General features: G+C 54.1%; 1 protein-coding gene across 3 annotated transcripts in view; it reads left to right on the plus strand.

Moving 5' to 3' along the window:
* Window positions 1–775: 775 nt before the first annotated feature.
* SHISA6 (shisa family member 6) overlaps window positions 776–21,872 on the plus strand; it is a 325,702-nt gene continuing 304,605 nt past the window's right edge. For all 3 annotated transcript variants that reach the window (XM_062175261.1, XM_062175262.1, XM_062175263.1), the window contains exon 1: window positions 776–1,419. In XM_062175261.1, the coding sequence (XP_062031245.1) occupies window positions 776–1,419 (644 nt within the window). The remainder of the gene's footprint in view (window positions 1,420–21,872) is intronic.

The raw sequence follows: 21,872 nt of genomic DNA on the forward strand, positions 1-21,872 counted from the left end.
GCTCGCTCGCTCGCTCGCTCAGTCGCTGCGCTCCCGCCTCGCCGCCGCCGCCACTGCAGTCGCAACCGGGCATGGTGAGTGAGTGAGGTTCGGCCGCCGCACGCGGACCCCAAGCTCCCCGCCCGACCCCACCAGCCTTAGCCGGCGCCGTCCCGGCCAGCCAGCCTGCGGCGGGAGCGCGCGGCGGGCCCCGGCGGCCCGTGCGCTCTCGGTCCCCGGCGCGCAGGGCCGCCCGACTCCGTCTTGGGAGCGAGCTCCTTGCCCCTCCCGGTCCGGAGCTTGGCTCCTCGAGGGCTGCGCGCTCCCTCCTCGCCCGTCCGCTGCTCCGCTCCTGCCCGTCGCCCCACCCCGTGACCGGCTCCCTGTCTTGTCCCGCAGGACCCGCCCGGACGGGACCACGTCGCCACAGCCGCCGCCGCCGCCGCCCGGAGCCGCGCTTCGGGTCCTGCCTGAGCCGAGTCGCGCGCGGGGCCGCCGCCGCCGCCGGCGGGGGATGGGGCTGCCCGGCAGGCGCGCCGATCCCGCAGGGGGAGCGCGGAGCCGGCGCGCAGCCTGAGAGCCCGCCCGGAGCAGCCCGCGCCGGGCCGGTCCGTGCGCACCGCGCGCCGCCACTGCCGCCGCCGCCACCGCTCGCGCCTCGATGGCGCCATCGCCCCGGAGCCGCTGAGCGCCCCGCGCAGCCAGCCCGGCCCGTGCGGCCGCCCTCGGAGCCCGGCCCGCCGGGGGAGCGGGCCTGCCGCGGAAGCTTCCCCGCGCCCTCCCGCCCGGCCCCGCCATGGCGCTGCGGCGCCTCCTGCTGCTGCTTCTGCTGCTGCTCTCCCTGGAGTCCCTGGACCTGCTGCCCGGCGCCCACGCCGCCCGCGGCCGCGCCGCCAACCGGACCCTAAGCGCCGGCGCCGCTGCCGTCGGGGGCCGGCGGCCGGGGGGCGCCCTGGCCCGGGGCGGCCGCGAGCTGAACGGCACCGCTCGGGGGGCATCCGGCGGCCCGGAAGCGGGCAGCCGGCGAGGGCAGCCCGCGGCGGCGGTGGCGGCAGCCAGCGCGACCGTCACCTACGAGACGTGCTGGGGCTACTACGACGTGAGCGGCCAGTACGACAAGGAGTTCGAGTGCAACAACAGCGAGAGCGGCTACCTGTACTGCTGCGGCACCTGCTACTACCGCTTCTGCTGCAAGAAGCGCCACGAGAAACTGGACCAGCGCCAGTGCACCAACTACCAGAGCCCGGTGTGGGTGCAGACGCCCAGCACCAAGGTGGTGTCGCCGGGGCCCGAGAACAAGTACGACCCGGAGAAGGACAAGACCAACTTCACCGTCTACATCACGTGCGGGGTGATCGCCTTCGTTGTCGTGGCGGGGGTCTTCGCCAAGATATCCTACGACAAGGCCCACCGCCCTCCGCGGGAGATGAACATCCACAGGTGAGCGCCAGGGCGCGGTGCCCCCAGCCCGGGACACACCCCCCCCCCCAAGCCCCCAGCTCCCGTAGCCTCTCCCCTCTTAACGTGCCCCCTGGCTTCCACCGCGCTTCTTTCACATGCAATCAACTTGCCTTCCCGCGCCCTGGGCTCTCCATTGCTGCACAGCCTGGGGGCGGAGGGAGTGGGCACGCTTTGGTGGTAGGGGGCTCGCGCGGCCCAGTCAAGAATTGGTGGAGGACACTGGGAATTCAAGTGCCACGGTTTTTACGAATCCTGTCATCGTGCCCAGGGATCCAGGGTTCCCTTATCCAGCCATGTGGGCACTTTGGTTGTGTGGGCTTGATGGCATTTAGCTTTTTTGAGACAAACCCGAGTGTCATCTTCAGTACAGAAAGGAGTCCACTGTTGGAACCGTAGTCAAAAGAGCACCGAGTAGCTTCGAGTAAACTGGGGTGTTCCCTGCGGGGCGGGATGGGGGTGACACGCGGAAGCACAGATGGTGTCTCTCGGAGTGGGATGCTTGTCTTTCCTGCAGAGACCCGACTTGTTCCGTTCCGTTCTGGAGGCAGAACTCGCCGAGGTAACCCATTCTCGCTGAGTTCTGCCTGGTGGGCATCCCTCACTGCTCCCCCTGGGGACACGGTGGGGGCTGCCTCCTACCAAAACTTAGGCTGAGAGAGCTCAGCCAGGGCAGCCTGTGGTTCCACTCTGAGGGCCGCCCACCCCACTGGGCTGGCCCCCAGTTCGATCTTTGGGAAGTGAAAGCCAAGGGAAGGACAGAAAACCCAGCCACTCCTTAGAAGTCTGGAAAAGACACACCCCAGGTTAGCTGCCTTCATGGCGGGGAGGGGCTGGATGTGGCTCAACAGGGTCCTTTTGGGGAGCAAACCTGGCCCCAAGAATTCCCTGCATTTTTGGTGCAGGGGATGGGTACTGCCCTGATAACCATGACTGCCCCCGCCCTAAAACCGTTGCTTCTGGGTTGTTCCAGCAGTGCCCCACCCTGAGCCAGCATCCCCTTCCACTCATCTCCACACCTGCTGTTCTCCTTACATCCCGAAGGGCTCCATCCCTTGCTGCTGTGGACATTAATCACCATCACCCCTGGCTTGCCAGAGGGAGAGAGAAAGGCAGATAGAAATTTCTAGGCATGCCGAAAGAGCTGTCCTCCCCCCCCCCCCCCCCCCAGTTTGGTACTGTGGGTGTTGAGAAAAGGTGATACTCCCTGGCAGGTTCGACCGAGTCAGGTCCACATAGTGTGGGTGCATTGAACTCAGACCTAGAACTGGGCTGACTCCACAAAGAGACCCACTGATAATCTGTCCCCATCCGAGGGTGCCACCACCTTCCCTCCCACTGTTGCCTTAGCTCTCTGGTGGTATATTTTGACTTGGCATCTGCCTCGAGCCTGTGTTGGCCCGAGGCACCGATTGGGGGGAGTTTGAGAAATGATCTGGGGTGCAGATTACAGGACAGGTGGGACGAAATCAAGGCAAAACCCTTTCTCCTTTGAGTCTTGTCTGGCAAAGAGATCTCTGTCTTGGCTGAGCTTGGAAAGCAGAGAAGGCATTGCCTGTGAGCCGTGTCCCTTCCCGAAGCAGATGGTCCTTACCATCCGTCCACCTCTCGCTTAGGACTTGGAGGAGGCTTGTCTCCCAGCCCTTTCCCCCGTGTCCCTGGCCTCTCATCAGAGCCTCTGCTCTCTGCCGCCGGCCTCTTGCTAGTTGATTCCCACACACCCACCTTTCTTTCTGTGGGTTTCTGTCTTCCCTGAGCCATTGCTGTCTGCACTCTTAGAGGAAGTTGCTCGCTGTCCTGCCCCCCTGGCCCCTCCTGCAGAGTCCGGCACAGAGAAGCTGGTATCCCCGGATGCTGGGAGCAGGTGCCTTTGGCTACAGAGTCCGTGCACAGAGAAGGTGGTATCCCCGGATGCTGGGAGCAGGTGCCTTTGGCTACAGAGTCCGTGCACAGAGAAGGTGGTATCCCCGGATGCTGGGAGCAGGTGCCTTTGGCTACAGAGTCCGTGCACAGAGAAGGTGGTATCCCCGGATGTTGGGAGCAGGTGTCTTTGGCTGCTGCTGGCATTGGCACATGACCCCAGCGAGGTCACTCTGTCTCCTGGTATTTCCTCCCCTCCCCACCACACAGACACCCCTTATCCCAAACCAGGGTAGTTATCGTGACACCACCGCAGCGATTTCTCTCTGGGGCTGGAGAAGAGTGGTGACCATGGGGAGGGGACTGAACCTCAGGCCTCCGACCATTATGTAAATGAGGGATGTTTCTCCCTCAAGTTCACCTCCTGCTTTTATTCCACTCATAGCACCTCTTCCAGCAGCTGCAGCCTCGCCTGATCCATGCTTGGGAGATTGTCATATTGACGGTGTTGGGTGGGGACGATGCCTGTGTGTGTGTGTGTGTGTGCGGCAGGGGAGGGTGTGGAGAGGCCGGGGCACAGAACCTGAGAGGTCCAGCTAGGCTGCTTAGAGTGACCTTGTGCAGGTCAGGGGAACTCGCTTTTTCAGTTCGGGTAACCCAGGTACAGAGACCCCACAAGGATCTCTCCCTTCCAGAGCGTGTCAGGGCAGGTGAGCATACTGCCCTCTCCCCTGTGGGGGTGGGAGCTCCTGTCACTCTGCCCATGACTCAAAGCTCCCTGCTCACCATTCATTCCAGGAGTGGGCTTGTGCAGGCTGACTTGTTGGGGAATCAGGATAGGGGTGAGGAGGGAGCGAGGAAGACAGAAAGAAACAGTCACACCCTTGGTGAGTTTTCCCCAGGGAAAGTGCAGATAAAGAATGGGGTCGGGAGGCTTCCAGACAGTTCAACAAAGACCCGAGATCCTGCCTAGAAGGAAAAAGAGGTGCTTACTTGTCCCTGAAGACGGCTGGGCCGGCAGGGCTGAGGTTGCACAAGTCTCAATGACCTCTTTGGAAAGAAGAGTTTGTGGGCACGAAGGAAGGGGCCGTAGGACGGGATTGTCGGCTGCGCCGGGGTGTTCCCTGGCTGGCCTGGAAAGCCCTCTCTCAGCCCAGGCACAGGTGTTCCTTAGGGCAAGCCTGCCTTTCATCTTGGCACCCCCTGCAGGGAAGAACAGATTCTCATCTTTTCCAGAAGTGGTTAGACCTTGCTGTCCTGATCCCGAGTGAGAAGTCCACAGGCTCTCTGCTGCACCAAGTCACACTCAGTTAGCCTGCCGGTGACCCTAGGGGAGGAGGAGGAGGAGGTGGAGGAGGAGGTGGGTACAGGGACTGGAGACAGAGCCATGTCCTGGGTGTGGGCAGCCAGCAGGCAGCCTGGTCTCCAGCAGGATCTCTGTCCTAACTCCCCGTTCACTGAAACAGCCCTGGGCTATGGCTGGAGCTGATGGCCCACAGGCATCCCCCAACTTTCGTATTTACAGAGTGGCCTCTGCCAGGCCTCCCCGGAGCTCTCTGCTCAGTGAGAGGTTCCTGATGTCCTCCAAGGCACAGGCTTCGGACGGAGGCTGACTCCTTCTGCCATTGAACTCCACGCCGGCTGTCTCACATCCAGACCTGTTCCTTCCTCCTCGCCCTGAGTTGATTCATTAGCATCGTCAAGATGAGGGTGATGCTGAGGGAGGAACCGCACGGCTTCTTTTTTCTTTTTTTTTTTTATGGCTAATTAACAGAAGGGTCAGGAAGCTGTTGGGAGGCTGCAGACGCAGTTGGTGAAGTCACAGGTGCCCTGGGTCCTCCCACCCCCGCAACAGGCAGGGGAGGGACAGAGGACAGGGAAGTGGGCAGGGGAGGACTGGCTGCTGGGAGAGGTGGGGAGAGGGACCTGAGTGGACGTCATCAGGACTGGGAGTCAGCTCTGCCATGGGGTCGTAGCTCTTGGGGTCTCCCTGTTGATTTCCAGAGGAACGACTTGCTCCACCTTCTCTCCTTCCAGAAAGGAACCACAAGCCCAGTGAGCACCCGGTGTGTTCCTCACCAGCCACAGAACTGCAGGAGCGGCACCACGGGGCTGGCTGATTCAGTGAGGAGCTCTTTCTGGCTTCCTGGGCATCACATGGCCCAGTCCTTTTCATTTTTGAAGCACTGTGCACTCACTGTTAGGGACTGAGCCCAATGGGAAAATCAATTTTTGTTTTTAATTTCAAATATTAGTAGCTGGAAGGAAAGGAAAAGTGGCACCTGGCCTTGGTCTTCTTTAGCCTTGTGGGTTTTCCCGTTTCATTGAGTTGCAGCAGGGTAAGCCGCCATGTAGGATGCCTGCATTCCTACGTTGGAGTGCGGCTTGCAGTCCTGGCTGCTCTGCTTCCAACCCAGCTCCCTGCTAATGCTTCCAGGAAGGCAGCGGAAGATGGCCCACGTGCTTGGGCCCCTCGCCTTCCAGGCACTTGGTATCCCAACCTGCAGATGCATGCATTTATGCACCGTGTCTGCAAATGAACCCTGCTCACCTTCTACACCCAACAGAAGTTTCAAACCCTATCGCATAAGCTTAGAAAGCACCTGCTGCCCTTGGCACAGAAACGTAGCAGGGTTCATTCTTGCTTTTGCAGGGCTGTCAAGTTTCAGAAATCTCTAGACTTTGACAGTTGTCGCATTACTCACCCTCTTCATGTTCCTTTGCTACCCTGCCCCAAGCTCTGAAGGCAGGCATGTCTGTCCCCTTGTCCCCCCCTCTATTTCCCTCCCCAAAGCTCCGAGCACATTCGTCCTGGGGAGTCTGCTGCTAAGATACCACAGTTCTAGGCTGCCAGGACACAGGAGAGAAAAAAAAAAAAGTCCAATTTATTGTTCTTGACCGATTTTAATGAGAGATTGGATTGACTGTGCAGTCGATCCACATCAATTGTGCAGGAAGCAATGGATAAGACAGCTGAAAAAGTGAGCCGAGAGAAAGAGGTTAATTCACTGGCCCCAGACAGTCATGCCCACAGACCCGGAATCAAAGGAGGACTACCCAGGAGCAGCTCAGCCGCCTGCTTTCTCGAGCTCAGCCGCCTGATTTTTCCAGGGCCTGGCAGCACTGACTGTATTTGGGTCTCAACTGTCTAGATCCACTTGTCCGGCCAGTGGGATTGCTGACTGCACGATGGAACTAGCAGCTGCTCCTGGCCACGGCCGGTCCCCCTTCCTCCTTCCCTGCCACCCTCCTTTCCTCGGTCAGACTCCTGCACGATCTATTTTTGAAACTATGGAGAATCAAGTGCGTTTTGCCCCACCGTTGTGGCCACGTCCTCTGCTGATGTGGAGCCTGCGGGACCACGGCGTGATGGTTTGAGCTCCCGGGTGAATGGGATGTCTCAGGTTGTGGTGATGGAGTGCAGGAAGGGCTAGGCAAAATTCATTCTTTATGTGTCTTCTGTTGCGATTTTTCCCCCCTCTCTTCCCTACCTTGGGAAACTCCAGCCCATTATTTTTCCCTGAGTCACATTTATGACCTCACAGCTCCAGCGTCTTTCCTTTGGCAGACATTTGTAGAGGAGGGAGCGGGCCAAGAGGGAGCGCTCTCCAGGGAGCCCGCGGAGGGTCTTAGTCCTTTCCTTGCCCTTGACCTTAAGCAGGCTTAATTTTTTACACCGTTCGGGACAGACTGCAAATTCCCTCCGTTCTTCTTCTTTTTAATCTCTTGAAGTCAAACCAAAATCTTCTGCACGGGCAAGGTAATCGTTTGGCTATGTTGTTGCTGTTAGAGAATCCTGGACTCTCTGCTGCAGGCGATTCTGAGTCCCTGGGGTTACAAGCAAAGCCGCTGGAGTCCAGCCAGGGTTCCCCAGTAGTGGGTGCATGAGCTTGGACTAAAAGTCAGGGTCCCGTATCACCATCGGCTCATGCTCAGCCTTGCTTTGTCCAGGGAGGTCTGCTTTGCTTTATGAACATTTCTTAGTCATCATCAGATAGCTTTTGGCTGCTTCACGATGGACGTGACAGAGGGAGAGACAAAGAGAGAGCGCTTCCATCCTCTGGTTCACTCCCCAGATGGCCTCAATGCCTGGAGCCCAGGACTCCACTTCAGTCTCTCACATGGGTGACAGGGCCGTAGGCACCTGGGTCATCATCCACTACTTTCCCAAGCACATGAGCAGGGAGCTGCATTGGAAATGGAGCATCCAGGGCTCCAACCAGTGCTCGTATGGCTACTGGTAGTGACTTAACCCACTGTGCCAAATGCTAGCCCTCTGTGCCGTGTCTTTAAGCCTTCCAGGTTCCATGTGTTGATCCACCAAGGTGATTTGCATTGTTTCTCTGGCCCTTTTACAGCCTCCCCATGTCCCTTTTTAAAGAGCAGTCACCTGGTCTCAGCCTAATCCTTTCGTAAGACCTGAGTTCAGGTCTTACATCCTCCAGGATGTAAGGTTTTAACTCCACGAGCCATAGCAGCACAGTGACCAGTGCCCATGGTGGACCTTCTCAGCTCTGGACCAAGACACCACAGGCCGGTGGCGCTGTGCTTCTAGATCCGATCCTGGTGTGAAATAAATCGCTGTGGCCTGTGGTTTGGGACCCTCGCCTGCCTATGCCCGGTTCTCCCATCTGACAGAGTCAGGGGGTACCTATCCTGATGTGCGAGCCCACCTCCCCAGCGGTCTCCCCTGGGAAGCACTTCCTTCGAGGGTCCATGTGTGTCACCTGGACTTTCTAGAACCGGAGCATATTTTTATCTTCCCAGGAGAGATTTGATTCTTGTAAGCAGCGATAAATCATGGGGCCGAGGCCGAGGCATGAAATAGGTGATCAGAAACCCAGAATGCCTCCAGCCAAGAGGCTTGCCCTCTGCAGGCAGGAGCTGGGAAGCGGTGTCTCAGAGACAACCATGGCATGTGTGGCCCCAGCAGTCCAGGAAGGGGCCTCGTGTCACAGGGAAGGGTAATTAGCGGCCCTCCGAAAATCACTTTGTGTTATGCCGATGTGTTGGGCAGGCAGCAGGGCTGTTAGGAGACGGGAGAGGAAAGAGTTGAATATGCAGCAAACGTTTCAAACAACTTAACACAGAAAGGATGAAAAAAAAAAAAATGAATGTCCCACATTCCCGCCTGAGATAGTAGACAGATCGCTCAATTTAGCTTCCTGGTTGGACACTGAGGGTGAAAGGACTGAGTTTTTTTTTGGGATGCGCGCAGAGGGGAGGCGCGGGATCAGAGCCCACGTTCACTGTGCCCCTCCCAATCCCCCTTCCACTCAAGGCCATTCGCCTCTGCGATTCTGAATTCGGATAGGGGTCACCGCTTGGGCCAGACAGCTACAGATGAAGCAGAGTGTTTGCAAGTCCAGAGAGACGGGGCTGCCAAGCGGCATGGCCCAGAGATTCCCAGCGTGCACTGGCCGGCAGCTCCCCACTTCCTTGAATTCCTAAGCATGCTCTCGTCTGACAACGTGGATCTTAGAAGCAGGGTGAGGGTGGGGCCAGGTGACCAGGGGGCCACAGGGTGCTGCGTTTGCCTTACCGCTGTGGGTGGGGTGGCTCTCACGTCTCAGGGGTTGGGTGGCGAAGGGCTGGCCACCTGAATTGTTCTGACGGTCCCATGACTCCTGGGAGGAGCCAGTTCCACTGTGAGCCTGGGTAGGATGTACCCCGCAACTCTGCTCAGGTGTCAGGAAGGGGGCATCCCTAACACCTCACCCCACCAGGGTACACACAATCATATCACCTGTGTAACTCACAGAGCCAGACGGGGGATGGTCCAAGGCCTAGGTGGGAAGAGTACGGCACTCATAAGCACCCCTGTTTCAAGCATTCACTTGTGCCGGGCTCCCTGCTCCATCCCAGACCTTATTGTATCCCTGCATCCTCCCTCTGCATCTCAGAGCACAGGGGCCCATTTCATAGATGAGCAGGCTGGCTCAGAGAGGCTCAGTAACTTGCCCAAGGTCACACAGCCAGCACATTGCCCATCTCTATCCCCTTTTGGGGTCCCACAGGGCAGCTGGCTCACTTCCTCATTGTCAAGGGGTCAGTGATACTCAGATTAGTTTAGAAAGGGAAGGCCAGCTGGCCCTGTGTGCCTAAATGATGCATATATCAGAGGACTGTGGACCAGACTGGCGGCCCCAGGTGGGGTTGTATGCAGGGCAGGCAGGTGCCCAGGGCAGTGAGTGGGTTCTCTTTCAAGAATGGGTGAGGGTAGTGGAGACAATACAAAGGAAATGGAAAACAAACAAGCAAACAGGGCCTCCTGATTTTAAAAGAGGAATTTGATCAACAGACCCTTTTCACAGTAGTGAAAGAAGCTCCGGTCCCACCTCCTGAGGGCAGTGAGGTGCGCTCTTGTCACAGGTGCAGGAGACAGGCAGTGACTGGCAGAGGAAGGCTGGCCTCGGGCAGTGAGTCCCCATTTTAGCTGCAGACAAAGCCCAGGTCACCCAGGGCCCCATTTATAACACCTAGCGCTGTGCATACCAGACAGAATTCTGCCAGCTCAGGTCTGCCTTCCTGTTCTCATTTTCTTTGTTTCTCTCTCTCTCTCTTTCTTTCTTAAGATTTAAAGGCAGAGTTACAGAGAGGCAGAGGCAGAGAGAGAGAGAGGGAGAGAGAGAGAGGTCTTACATCCGCTGGTTCACTCCCCAAATGACCGCAATGGCCAGAGCTGAGCTGATCCAAAGCCAGGAGCCAGGAGCCTCCTCCAGGTCTCCCAAGTGGGTGCAGGGGCCCAAGGACTTGGACCATCTTCTACTGCTTTTCCAGGCCACAGCAGAGAGTTGGATTGGAAATGGAGCAGCTGGGACTTGAACCAGTGCCCATATGGGATGCCGGCGCTGCAGGCTGGGGCTTTAACCCACTGCACCACAGCGCCGGCCCCCCTGTTCTCATTTTCTTCTTCCTCTGCTTTGATACTCCCGGCTGTGCTTCCTGGCCACTCGCTCTGTCCTGGGTTTTTCTGTGTCTCGTGCTCCCAAGTGCTCTGTCCTGAAGGGCATGGGAAAAGGCAGGCACCTGGGGACACCCAGTCACCTTGTGCCAAAGCAGTCACCAGCCTCCAGCTGCAGGTACCACGGGGTGGCGGGCAGCAGCGGAGCCCACCATCCCGGACCCACAGCTGAACGCCAGGGGCCCCAGAGCAGGTGACTCGCCTCTGAGTGCAGCGGGTGTGCCGACCATGTCACCAGCCTGGCTGGCACCCCGAGTTCTCAGCCCCTTGTCCCCTTCCTGGTGCAGGGGAAACAGCAAGAGAATGAAGGCTTGTCTCCTCCTTAGCCATGGCCACCCATGTGCCCATCTTAAGCCCCACGGGAGCTGGGTGGCCAGTGCCTTGGCTGAGCTCCCTGGGGTTGGGAGCGTCACTGCTTTCCTTGGCAAACACTTGCTTTATTCCTGGCGTTCCTGGCATTTGGTCTCGTGTACTGTTCCTATTAGCTCCGGCATTAAAGTCTCATTACTTAGGACATCTGTCCTCTGGACACGTTCTTTGTTCCCTTCGCCAAATGTCCTCTTCTCAGAAGTGTGTTTTCCACCCAAACAGCCATTTCCTCCCTCTTCCTTCACTCTCGCTGCTCTTGGCGCGGGGAGAGAGGGGGCAGGAATTTCAGTCCAGAGAAGGCTCATTTTAAGTAGCCTCCGAGAGATCTTTTCAGAACCTGTCTGAGGCCCCAGGGAATACAGGCCTTGGCTTGGGATCCAACACCGTTGGGTGCAAAACCGTATTCAGGAGTGGGGAGTGGCCGGCCCGTGGGCCATGTAAGGACCTCACAATCATTTGCTCTGGCCCTGCCCAGGCCACTGTGGGCAGGACTTGAAATCGGTCAACCTACAGCAGGCTCATTTTAAGTTGATAATCTTGCATGGCCCGTGACTGATGCTACAAATACCCAAAGAGGTCTTGGCAGTAAAAGGTTCTCCACTCCTGTAAGGGAGCTGGTGATGAAGTGTTCCCTTCAGTCCAGGGATGGAACTCAAATGGGCTAAGGAAGGTGCTCTGGTCCCTGTCGCTGTGGTGTTGGGCAGCTGCTTGGCCCAAGAGCGAGGCCATTGTCAACCCACCTCTCTGAGACGACAGAGGATGTGGCTAGCCCAGATGCCCAGGCTAGCCCAGACGCCAAAGCTGCTCCAGAACCCAGGGGAGATTCAGGGTCCAGCTTCCACTTGGGCCTCGTTTGTTGATCCTCTCTGACTTCCTGCTGCACGTGGAGCAGTTTGCATCAAGTTCCCCGGGAGTGACCTCGCAGAGGTGTGAGGACTGGATGCAGCAGGCACTAAGGCAGTGTTTCTGTGCTCGGATAACGGACAGGCAGCTTCCTACCCAGCCTCCACACCAGCACCGCCTTCCCCCACCCTCATGTGTTTGCAAAGAAGATGGCGGGTCTTTGAGCAAAGGATCTGTCGCGTTTCTCTCTCTTTTAAGTCACATCATTAAAATGTTTCTTCTTGTTACTGCCGGGGTTTTGTCCACCGTCGCTGCTCCTCCATCTGTCCGTCTTTTGATCCGTGTTCCCTTCTGTCGAGTCGGTTCCTTCTCGCCTCTCCCTCCACCTCTCCTTCTTGGGCTTGTTCAGCTGTAACATCATTAACCTGCATCGACTCAGACGCGGCTAATGCAAAATGTATCTGGAGTGGACCTGGGCGCGATTGTTTTTCTTCTCTCTGCCTGATGAAAAGCTGCGGCCGACAGATTAACAGCTCAGATGCTGCTGTGAAGATGGCGCAGGAGGCGTATGCCACGGAGGACGGGCGATCGCATGCTAATGACGCATCATCTTATCTCCCCCTTAAAGCCGCTCTCCCAAGATCGATGTTAGTTTACTTTTTAGTCTAGTTTGAAATCCTGCAGTGACCTGGAAAGTGGTGAAAATGTGGTTCTCTTAAGGTGTTTCCTAGTTGTCATATCTGTTTCCTGGATTGGGATTAACCTGACGGCATTGCTGGTACTTGACACAGGCTGGTTCAGATTTCTTTTTTCTTTATTTGAGAGTCAGGGAGTAGGGGAGAGAGATCTCGTGTCCGCTGGTTCACTCCTCAAACTCTCACAATGGCTGCCTGGCTAGGATTGAAGCTGGGAGTTCTGGTCTCCCATGTGGGTGTCAATAACGCACTTGAGCCCATCACCGTTGCCTCCCGGGGCCTGCATTAGCAGGAAACTGGGGTCCAGGCACTCCAGTGTGGGATGCCCAAGTCTCAGCCTGATGTCTTGAGTGCCCATCCCCCAGATTCCCTCTCTGAGTCCCTCTAGGGGCTTCTGTGCCTCTTCCCTTTTCTTGTTCCTTTTCTTTTTGTTATTTTCCTGGCCTAGTGTCTCTCTCTCTCTCTCTCCCTCTCTCTCTCTCTCTCTCTCTCTCTCTCTCTCTCAATTCTGATAACTAAGTGATGAATCATCAGGCCGCATCCTCAGGGGCCCCTTCCTCTGTGTTGGAGCCTGAGGATGAGCAGCTGGGCTGGGAGGTTCAGGTGCAGGAGGCAGACCCAGGATGCTTTGCCCCATATCTGGGCAATCAGAGGACGTAGAACTCTCCCTTGCTCCTTGTGAAGTTTTTTTTTTTTAATGACCCCAGGAGTCTGCTTGTACATCACTGTCCCCGCACCACTGTTTGGATGGGATTGAGGGGACAGCACCGCACCTGCTGTGGCCCGTGACAGGAGGCATTCAGCCGGCACCCTTACAGCAGAGGACTTTCTCCTCCTCCTCCTTCCCGTCTTCCTCTCACTGCCCGAGGTTGTCACCCACCTTCCTCCGCTCTAGAGCACCTGCAGGGAGCTGAGATACGAGGCAGGCTGGTCCCAGCTCCGGCCACCTTCTGTGCCCTGACCTTGGCTTTGTTATCCGGGTGCTGGGATGTGTGCTGTAACCTGCAGGTGTCTAAGGGTGTTCCAAAGGCTTGTGGCGCAGCGGGTCAACGCTCTGGCCTGAAGCGCTGGCATCCCATATTGGCGCCGGTTCGAAACCCTGCTCCTGTACTTGTGATCCAGCTCTCTGCTATGGCCTGGAAAAGCAGTAGAAGATGGCCCAAGTCATTGGGCCCCTGTACCTGCATGGGAGACCTGAAGGAAGCTCCTGGCTCCAGATCAGCACAGCTCCAGCCATTGTGGCCATCTGGGGAGTGAACCAGTGGATGGAAGACCTCTCTCTCTTTCTCTCTCTCTCTCTCTCTGCCTCTCCTCTCTCTTTGTAACTCTGACTTTCAAATAAATAAATAAATAAATCTTTTTAAAATAAGATAAATTTATTTTGATGCAGATTTGCGTGGAAACCCATGCATTTTTTTTTCATAATCCATGTTTCCCACAAACTTTTTGAAGACCCCTAGTCTTCTTCTCCGGCCCATTGCCACCTCAGCATGCTTTGGAGATCTGGGAAAACACGGTCAGCACTGGTACACATGTAGTGGCCCTGGGATGTGGGAGAAAGTGTGTTGCCCTCGCACACTCCATTCTGATAAGGATGCTCTCTGCAGATGGCCTCATGGCAATGCTTGTTTTAGCATCTTCAACTCACAGGCTCCCTCCGTGGAAAGGGACTCAGGGAGGTGTTTCAGTGCCTTCCCCTCTGGGCACCAGCTGGCTTCCTCCTGAGCTCAGCCAGTGGCCACCCATGCAGTCCCTTTAATTGTTAGGATGCACTTCTAGTTGATTCTCACGGGGGAGCCAACGTTGACTTCCTGGGATGAGGTCCACTCGCTGGAGGCACCCAGAGGCGATCCATCCTTTCTTTTGCAAGATGGCGACCCCCTCCTGTAGAGAGCAGTTAGGACCCCTGCCATCATTCCTCCTTCGAATCAACATTCCCAGTCATAAGTCTGTTCTTACTGGCGTAATTGCAAGTCTTCATGCATGCCCAGAGGCTCTTCACCCAGAGATATGGTTAGCCTCCTTAGTCATAGGCCAGGGGCGGCTTGCCAAGAGCAATGTGTGGGCCTTAGCAATTCACACACAAGGCCGAGAGCTGGGAAATCGCTTGGCCTCCAGTGTTGGGCAGCGGCTTTGCCTTGTAGCAAGGATCCCTCTCCCCTGCTGTAAGGTCAAGAGAACAGGAGTTTTCACCTGCTTTTGCTCACTCACCTGCATTCTAGTGCCCAGAGCGGTGTCTAGCACAAAGTAGATGCTCAGTAAATAGGAACAAATTGGCTGAATGGATGAACAGATGAGTCAGAGTGTGTAGGATCTGGGGTAGTCTTGTGTTCCGTGGTCGCGTTAGTTTGGACGTATGGGGGCATGGAAATGACAAGTGTGTTTTTAATTATTTTCAGGATGAAAGGAAGGAAGGGGGAGCAGGAGAGAGGCAGGAGAGAGGAGGAAGGAAGGCATGAAAGGAAAGAGAGAAAAAGAGGGAGGAAGAAAGAATTTAAACAAGTTCTCGAATCCTCTGCAGGACACGTTGCCCCGGCCAGTGTGAGCTTTTGCCCTTCTGTGCCCGAGTAGAGCCCTGATTGGTTTTGCTCCTGCTGTGAATCTCTCGCTTTCCAGTGGCCTTCCTCCCAAGACTTCCTTGCACACTGATGGAAACGTCATTCGCAGAGGCTTGGTGGACAGAAGCAGACAGACGCTGTGTTTGCACTTGACCCTCAAAGCCCAAGATCAGGGTTCAGCAAAAAACGGGAGTGTGACCATCTGGATCCCTGTGATCCCTGGATCCCTGGGCCTGGCTTCAAAGCGTGTGATGTGGGTGGTCGCTTCCGGGATGGCCTGCGGCCACAGCTGTGCTGTGTGTGGCTGTCCCCACCCCAAGTGCTTTGCCAGTTTGGCTTCATTGAGTCAGTCCTTCGAGACTTCCCTGTTCCATCTGCACCGTTGCTGTGGTCCCGTAGGCCGAGCCTGTGTAGACATTGGGAGGATTTATTTATTTATTTATTTTTATAGATCTTATTTATTTATTTAAGAGGTAAAGTTACAGACAGAAGGAGAGAGAGCGAGAGAGAGTGAGAGAGAGAGAGAGTGCGCTTCCATCCATTGGTTCATTCCCCAAATGGCTGCAATAGCTGGAGCTATGCTGATCCAAAGCCAGGAGCTGGGAGTTTCTTCAGTGTCTTCCATGCAGGTGCAGGGACCCAAGCACTTGGGCCATCCTCTACTGCTTTCCCAGGCCCCAATCAAGGAGCTGGATTGGAAGTGGAACAGCCGGGACGCGAACTGGTACCCATATGTGATGCTGATGCTGCGGGCGGAGGCTTAGCCTACTACGCCACAGTGCCGGCTCTGGGAGGATTTATTTATTTATTTATTTTTATAGATCTTATTTATTTATTTGAGAGGTAAAGTTACAGACAGAAGGAAAGAGAGAGAGAGAGCGAGAGAGAGTGAGAGAGAGAGAGCGAGCGCTTCCATCCATTGGTTCACTCCCCAAATGGCTGCAATAGCTGGAGCTATGCTGATCCAAAGCCAGGAGCTGGGAGTTTCTTCAGTGTCTTCCATGCAGGTGCAGGGACCCAAGCACTTGGGCCATCCTCTACTGCTTTCCCAGGCCCCAATCAAGGAGCTGGATTGGAAGTGGAACAGCCGGGACGCGAGCTGGTACCCATATGTGATGCTGATGCTGCGGGCGGAGGCTTAGCCTACTACGCCACAGCGCCGGCTCTGGGAGGATTTATTTATTAGTCTAATATTTATATAGTGCTTACTAGATGCCAAGCTCTGTTTTAAGTGCTTTACAAATATTAATTCATTTAATCTTCATCGTAACGCTAAGAGGCAGACATTATTTTTTGCCTTGTTATTTTGGTTCTATTTTTTTTTTTTTTCCCAATGAGGGAACAGAGCCATGGGGTATGTGAGTGGTTAGCTAATTATCAGCAGTGCACTGAGTGGCCAGTGTTCCAACTTAGGCACTCTGGCTCCAAAATCCTGGTGTCTAGCCATTAGACTATACTACCTGCATTCTTCCTCAGCTGTAGACTTAACTTCTGAGCCCCTTGCAAACAAAGAAAACAGCAGGAATAACCACAGTAGCAGCAGCAGTGGCAGTGGCCCACTTATACCTTGTAGCAGACACATTTATTAGCTCATTTATCACCTGGCCGGCCATGTGACTCTGCTACCGAATTTTTGGTGGCGGTTTTGTTTTCCTAATTTCCAGTGGTAGCTGCACCTGACACATCCAGATTGATTCCTTCCCAGACAAACAATCCAAATATTTGTGGGAAGTCTGAGTTTAGTATTGATGCTTGCAAATTTCCCAGGCCCAGATACATGTATATGTGATTCATGAGATACGGAATGGAATAAGTGGCATTCATGTCATTAGGAATAAATTTGGGCCCCTGGCAGGGAGGCGTATCAGCTCTCTACCTAGCTGGTCTGCTCAGAAGCCCTGGGCAGGCTCCCATCGGGATGAAGCCACTGGTCTTGCTGGCCTGGAAACCCCAGCAGGCAAGCTATGCCTTGCCTCGCTGAGTCCCGGGATGCTTACTGGGCGCGATGGATTCCAATTGTGCCGGGGACAACTCAGACCTAGGAGCAGCTCAGTGCAGATGCACAGACATTGTTCCCACAACAAATGAGATCTGCACATCCATTCTGAGCTCTGTATGAGGAGAGCAGTCCTGGATACACATAAAGCCAGCAGCTGTGTTTTTCAAGTGGACTGGGAGAGAACCGGGAGTAGGGAGAACTAAATTAAGCCATTCTCCTTGGTCCGTGTTTATTAAAAATATATTCATTGCGATTGTCCTGAATGCGAATTTGAGAGAATCAAAGCACTTTGTCCAGTGGACAAGCGTGAAGATGAGCCTGAAGACAGGACACCAGCTGTTAGCTGAATGTCGGGGACTCAGATATCCGGAATCCTCGATTTAACCGGAATCAAGTTATCTACGCTCTACTGTTTGTCGAAATACAAAAAGAAGTGGTTATCAGAGATTTACTTAAAGAAAACAAAACCAAAGCCGATCTCTATGGTCCGCCCGGCCATTTTTATGGGAAGAGTTGCATTTCCCGGACTGTGTTCTTAGCTCTCTCTGTGAACAGAAGGTTGTGATGGCTCTCTCCCAAAGAACCTTGAATTCTTCAAAGAGAAAAAAAAAATAATTAATTATATTCAGTATCATCTACTTAATTAGACAGGTGTGCTTCTAGAAAAATTTTCAGAACACAAGTGTTCTCATCTATCCTTAGGAATAAGCACATTAACTAGAGTAGCTTATATTCATGGAATGGTTCATCTCGTTGGCCTTTTATTGTACATATCCAACAGCATCAATTTTTTTCCCAGTCCCCCAACTCCTGCTAAGGGAAAAGGAGTGACTTAGGGGTCTCTTTGCACAGACAGCTTAGTGAACAGCTTAGTCTCTCCTTTCCATGGCTCAGAAATCCAGACAAAGGGCAGAGGCCAAGGGCCGGTTTCCATTCGCTGCTCTGCAGGGAGCATCTGTATTCTTAGAATCCTCATGCAGAGCCAGTTCCCTGAGAGCAGAAAGACTTCCCAGGTTTTGGTAAGGGCCCTAGGCACCCCAGCTAATTTGAGCAGACCTGAGCATGGCCATCTGTTCACCGAGTGAGCATGAGGACCAAACAACCCAAGTGTTTATCGGATGCTCTTTTGCCTCATTGATTTTCTAACTGGGAAACTTCATGGAGTGTAGGAGGGGGTGAACTCGAGAGAGGAAGGTTCTGGCTCCTCATGCTGGCCTCAGGCAGGGCAGGGGTCCAGTCAAGGGGTCAGGATGTCACCAGATATGAAGAGCTTCCAGTTGTTGCTGTTTTGGACTCACTGAGAGACAGAGTTGAGCATTTGAGCCACAGCAGACTTTCTGGATTCTGATAGATTGTTGTTCCTAGTAAATATTGGACATTCTCTAAAATCTTAGGTTCATGGCCTAGAAGGTGGAAAAACAAATGTGATTAAGTGAATGGATGAAGTTATGGGGGAGGGTGGATGGATGGATGGATGGATAGATAGTTAGTGTCTGTAGTTTGATCTAAGTTTGAGATCTGGATTCACCACTTCCTTGGACAAATTGTGTTGTTTCCTAGTGTTTGCTCCTCAGTAAAATGGGGCTACTGCCAGTACCTTCTGTGCTAGGTTGTTCTGAGGATTCCATGATAGAGCGAATGGCTGACACTGAGTTAGATGACAGTCTTCAGATTTCCCAAGCAGGCACGGCCATAAAGCAGAGTTTGCTTACTTTTCTATCACTAAGGGCAGTCATTCACCATGTAAAGAAAGATTTCATGTTTTGAATGCAGGTGGCAGCTTGTCGAAGTGTTGACTGGGCTTGGTCCCTACAGGTGTTGAGATCACCAAGCACTTAGGGGAAATTCAGACTTGGTCCTTACAGCCCCTAACAACGTTAACCGAGGTTTTCAGCAAATACCTGCTTGGTCTTGACCTGGATCACTGGGTTTCTAGTTGTTTCCCTAAGTTCAACTATTAGCTGGCATTTGCTGACTTTGCACACCCAGCTCGGGAGACCGGAAGAAGTCGTGCTGGCCCTGGATTTCTAGAAAGCGTGATGTGTGCAAGAGGCAACTCCCAGGGAGCAAAAGGAGGCCTGGGTTCAAGACAGAGCCCTGCATTTCAGTTTCTGTTCCGTCCCATTTTTAGTATTGGAGGAAGCCTGTGCCTCCACTCTGTGCTCAGCCTTGGGGTTACTCGTGTCGGCGGGGGGTCACGGGGTTAGAATGGGAACTGTGAGGGTGAGGGGAAGGACTGGCGAGCACATTTAGGAACCAAGCGCCCACCAGAGAGAAGATGGCGTTTTCCTTACCCAGGTGGTAAACGCACCGTCCCGAGTACTGAAGGAAATGTTTCCTGGCCTGAATGACTCTTTTCCCTGATCAGATTTGCTGCCCAATTAATTTACTCTCCCCTGCTGGCCACGCATCAGAGAAGGCCAAGGAATACTTGGACAGAAGGGAGCAGCCAACTCAGGCAGTAATCCAGATAATTCAGGCAAGAGAATTGCTTTATTTCGTGTATCAGATGTTGCAGCAAACGTGGCCAGTGAGGGGGGGAGGTGTGTGTTGCACCTCCAACCCCTGAATCAGGCACATCTGTTGTCCCCAGGGGAGGGTGACACGAAGGCTGGGGACGCGGGGGGGAGGCGCTGGCTCCCGCCCTGCCCCGGGCACTTGGCTGACAGCCGTCCTCCTTCCTTCCCTTGGCCATCTCTGTGTGTGTGTGTTTCTCTCCCTCTGTCTGTCTCTCCCTCTGTCTGTCTCCTTGCCTCTGAACGTTGCTGTTTCTTTTCCGAGTCATTTTCCGTCTCTCGGTTTCCCTTTGCATCTCTGTTCCTCATTTTGTGTCTTGCTCATTCCACCTGCTCGTCTCTGTCCCTCGGACTCTGTGTCTCTCTTCCCTCTCCGTCTCCTGGTCTGTGTCTTCCTCCTCACCTGCTTCTCTCTCCCGCTCTCTGGTTGGCACCCTCTTGTCTGTCTCTGCCCCTCTCTCAGAGCCTCAAAACTGCTGCCTGCTCTTCTACAAAACCCGCTTCTCTGTCCCTCAGTGGCCAGCTTCCTTTCCTATGGTTAGAAAGTAGCGCAGGCCTTAACCCATTTCCTCCGGCGTATCCAGATTAATTAGGCGAAACCGGGACCGCACAGTTCAGAATTAGAATAATATTTATCGAGCACCCTGGAGACCAGGGGATGGAAGGTGTAAAGGAACCAGAGCAAGGAGGGAGGTCATGGAGCTCAGGGGAGGGGAGGGGAGCTGGCAGAGAGACTCCTCCGAGGGCCACATGGTGGGGGAACCAGGGCCGCCTGGCCAGCTGCCTGGGAGGACAGGTCTTGGGAATGGTCCCAGGCTGGGTGGAGGACTGGGAGGATCTCTGTCGCTACCGTGCCCCTCACTGGGACAACCCAAGGTGAGGTCTCTTGCCCCAGCTGCCTCTCTTAGGAAATACCTTTCCTGGGCGTGCAAAGCCCTCTTCCGGGAGAGGATCAGTCCAAGTATGTGCGAGTTGTTTTCTTGTCTCCTCACATGACTTAGAGACAGGAGGAGACGGCTTTGTGGTGAGCCTGGGGTTAGAGGTGGTTCCGTATCTGCCAGCTGGACTCACTGGGATCCACCAAGCCTACTGGCATTTGGGAAGGTGGCTGTCCAGCCAGGTCCCACGCAGCACCTGCGCCCTGCGGGGCCTCTTGGGTGAAAGGCGTTGAAACTCTTCCCAGCCCATCTCTATCTGTGAGCCCTGGAGGCAGCCAACTCTGAAGCTGTTAATGTTGGCAGGAAGCCCTACAAGGCCGGGATGGGGCCCATCTTCATTGCTTTCTCTCTTGCTGCATACCAAGACCCGTGGATGGGCAGGGTAGGACACCTCTCTCTCGGGACACTCATTTAGTGTCTACAGACCGAGACTAGCCCCGTGTCCAACCTTCATGCAAGCTGCCCTAGGTATTTGCAGAGCTAGATTGCATTGAGGATTAAACATCTACCACTTTGCCATTAAGGTTTCTCAGCTTCACCACTGTTGACAGTTGGAGCTTGGTAATTCCTTGCTTCAGGGGCCATTGTGTGCCTTGCACAATGTTGAAAGCTTCTCTGATCTCTAGCTCGTTAGATACCAGGATTCCCCCCTCGTTAGCTGTGACAACCACAGAGTGTCTGCACACGTGACGGAGTCACTCTGGTTGAGAGCCACTGGTGCAGATCCAGCCTCGACCTACCCAAGGCAGTGGATTTCATCTTGTGACTCTGTCCACCTTCATAGGCACCAGAGAAGCAGGGGTCTTCACAAGAACTTAGGAGTCATGGAAGAGTATAGAAACTTTTCTCTAATAGCAGCTTTGTTCAGATGTAATTCTACCATAAAATCCACTGGGTTCTAAAGTATACGATTTAGTGATTTTTACATATTGACAGATTTGTCCAACTGTCACCACTCTCTATTTTTAAAATACAACAACTTCATGCTCCCAGAAAGAAAGCCCATATCTGCTAGCACTCAGTCCGCACTCATCCCTCTTCCAATTCCTGGGAGACCACAGATCTTCTTTCTGTCTCCATGGGCAGATCTTATTGCACATTTCATATAAATATGGTTCATTGTGATTGACCTGATTCCCTTTGTGTGATGTTTGCAAGGTTCATCTGTGTCCTAGCACGTATCACTACTTTCCTTTTCATGGCTGAATACCATTCCCCGTTTGTTTATCCATTCAGCAGGTGTAGAACATTTTGGGTTATTTCTACTTCTTGGTTATTATAGTTGATATTGTTGCCATGAACCTTTGTACACGTTTCATGTAGACGTACGTGTACGTTTCTCTTACCTAGGATTTCTGGATTGTATGTTAACCCTATGTTTAACATTTTGAGTATAGCTAGAGTGGTTATGAAAAGGGCTTCACTGTTTTATATTCTCGCCAGCAGTGTCAGGACTGCTTTTTCCACATTGCCAGCACTTGGTATGACCTGGCACTTTGGTCATGGCTAACCTAGTGTGTCTGAAGGGGCATCTTGGTGTGATTTTCATTCATGTTTTCCTAATGAGCGATGATATCAAATTACTTTTCATGCATGCCTCCTTTGGAGGAAATGCCTACTTTAGGTGTTGAATATTTTATTTTATTTTTTTAAAGATGTATTTATTTGAAAGTCAGAGTTACACAGAGAGAGG

Source organism: Lepus europaeus, chromosome 18, assembly GCF_033115175.1.
Source record: "Lepus europaeus isolate LE1 chromosome 18, mLepTim1.pri, whole genome shotgun sequence".
Classification (NCBI taxonomy): Eukaryota; Metazoa; Chordata; class Mammalia; order Lagomorpha; family Leporidae; genus Lepus; species Lepus europaeus.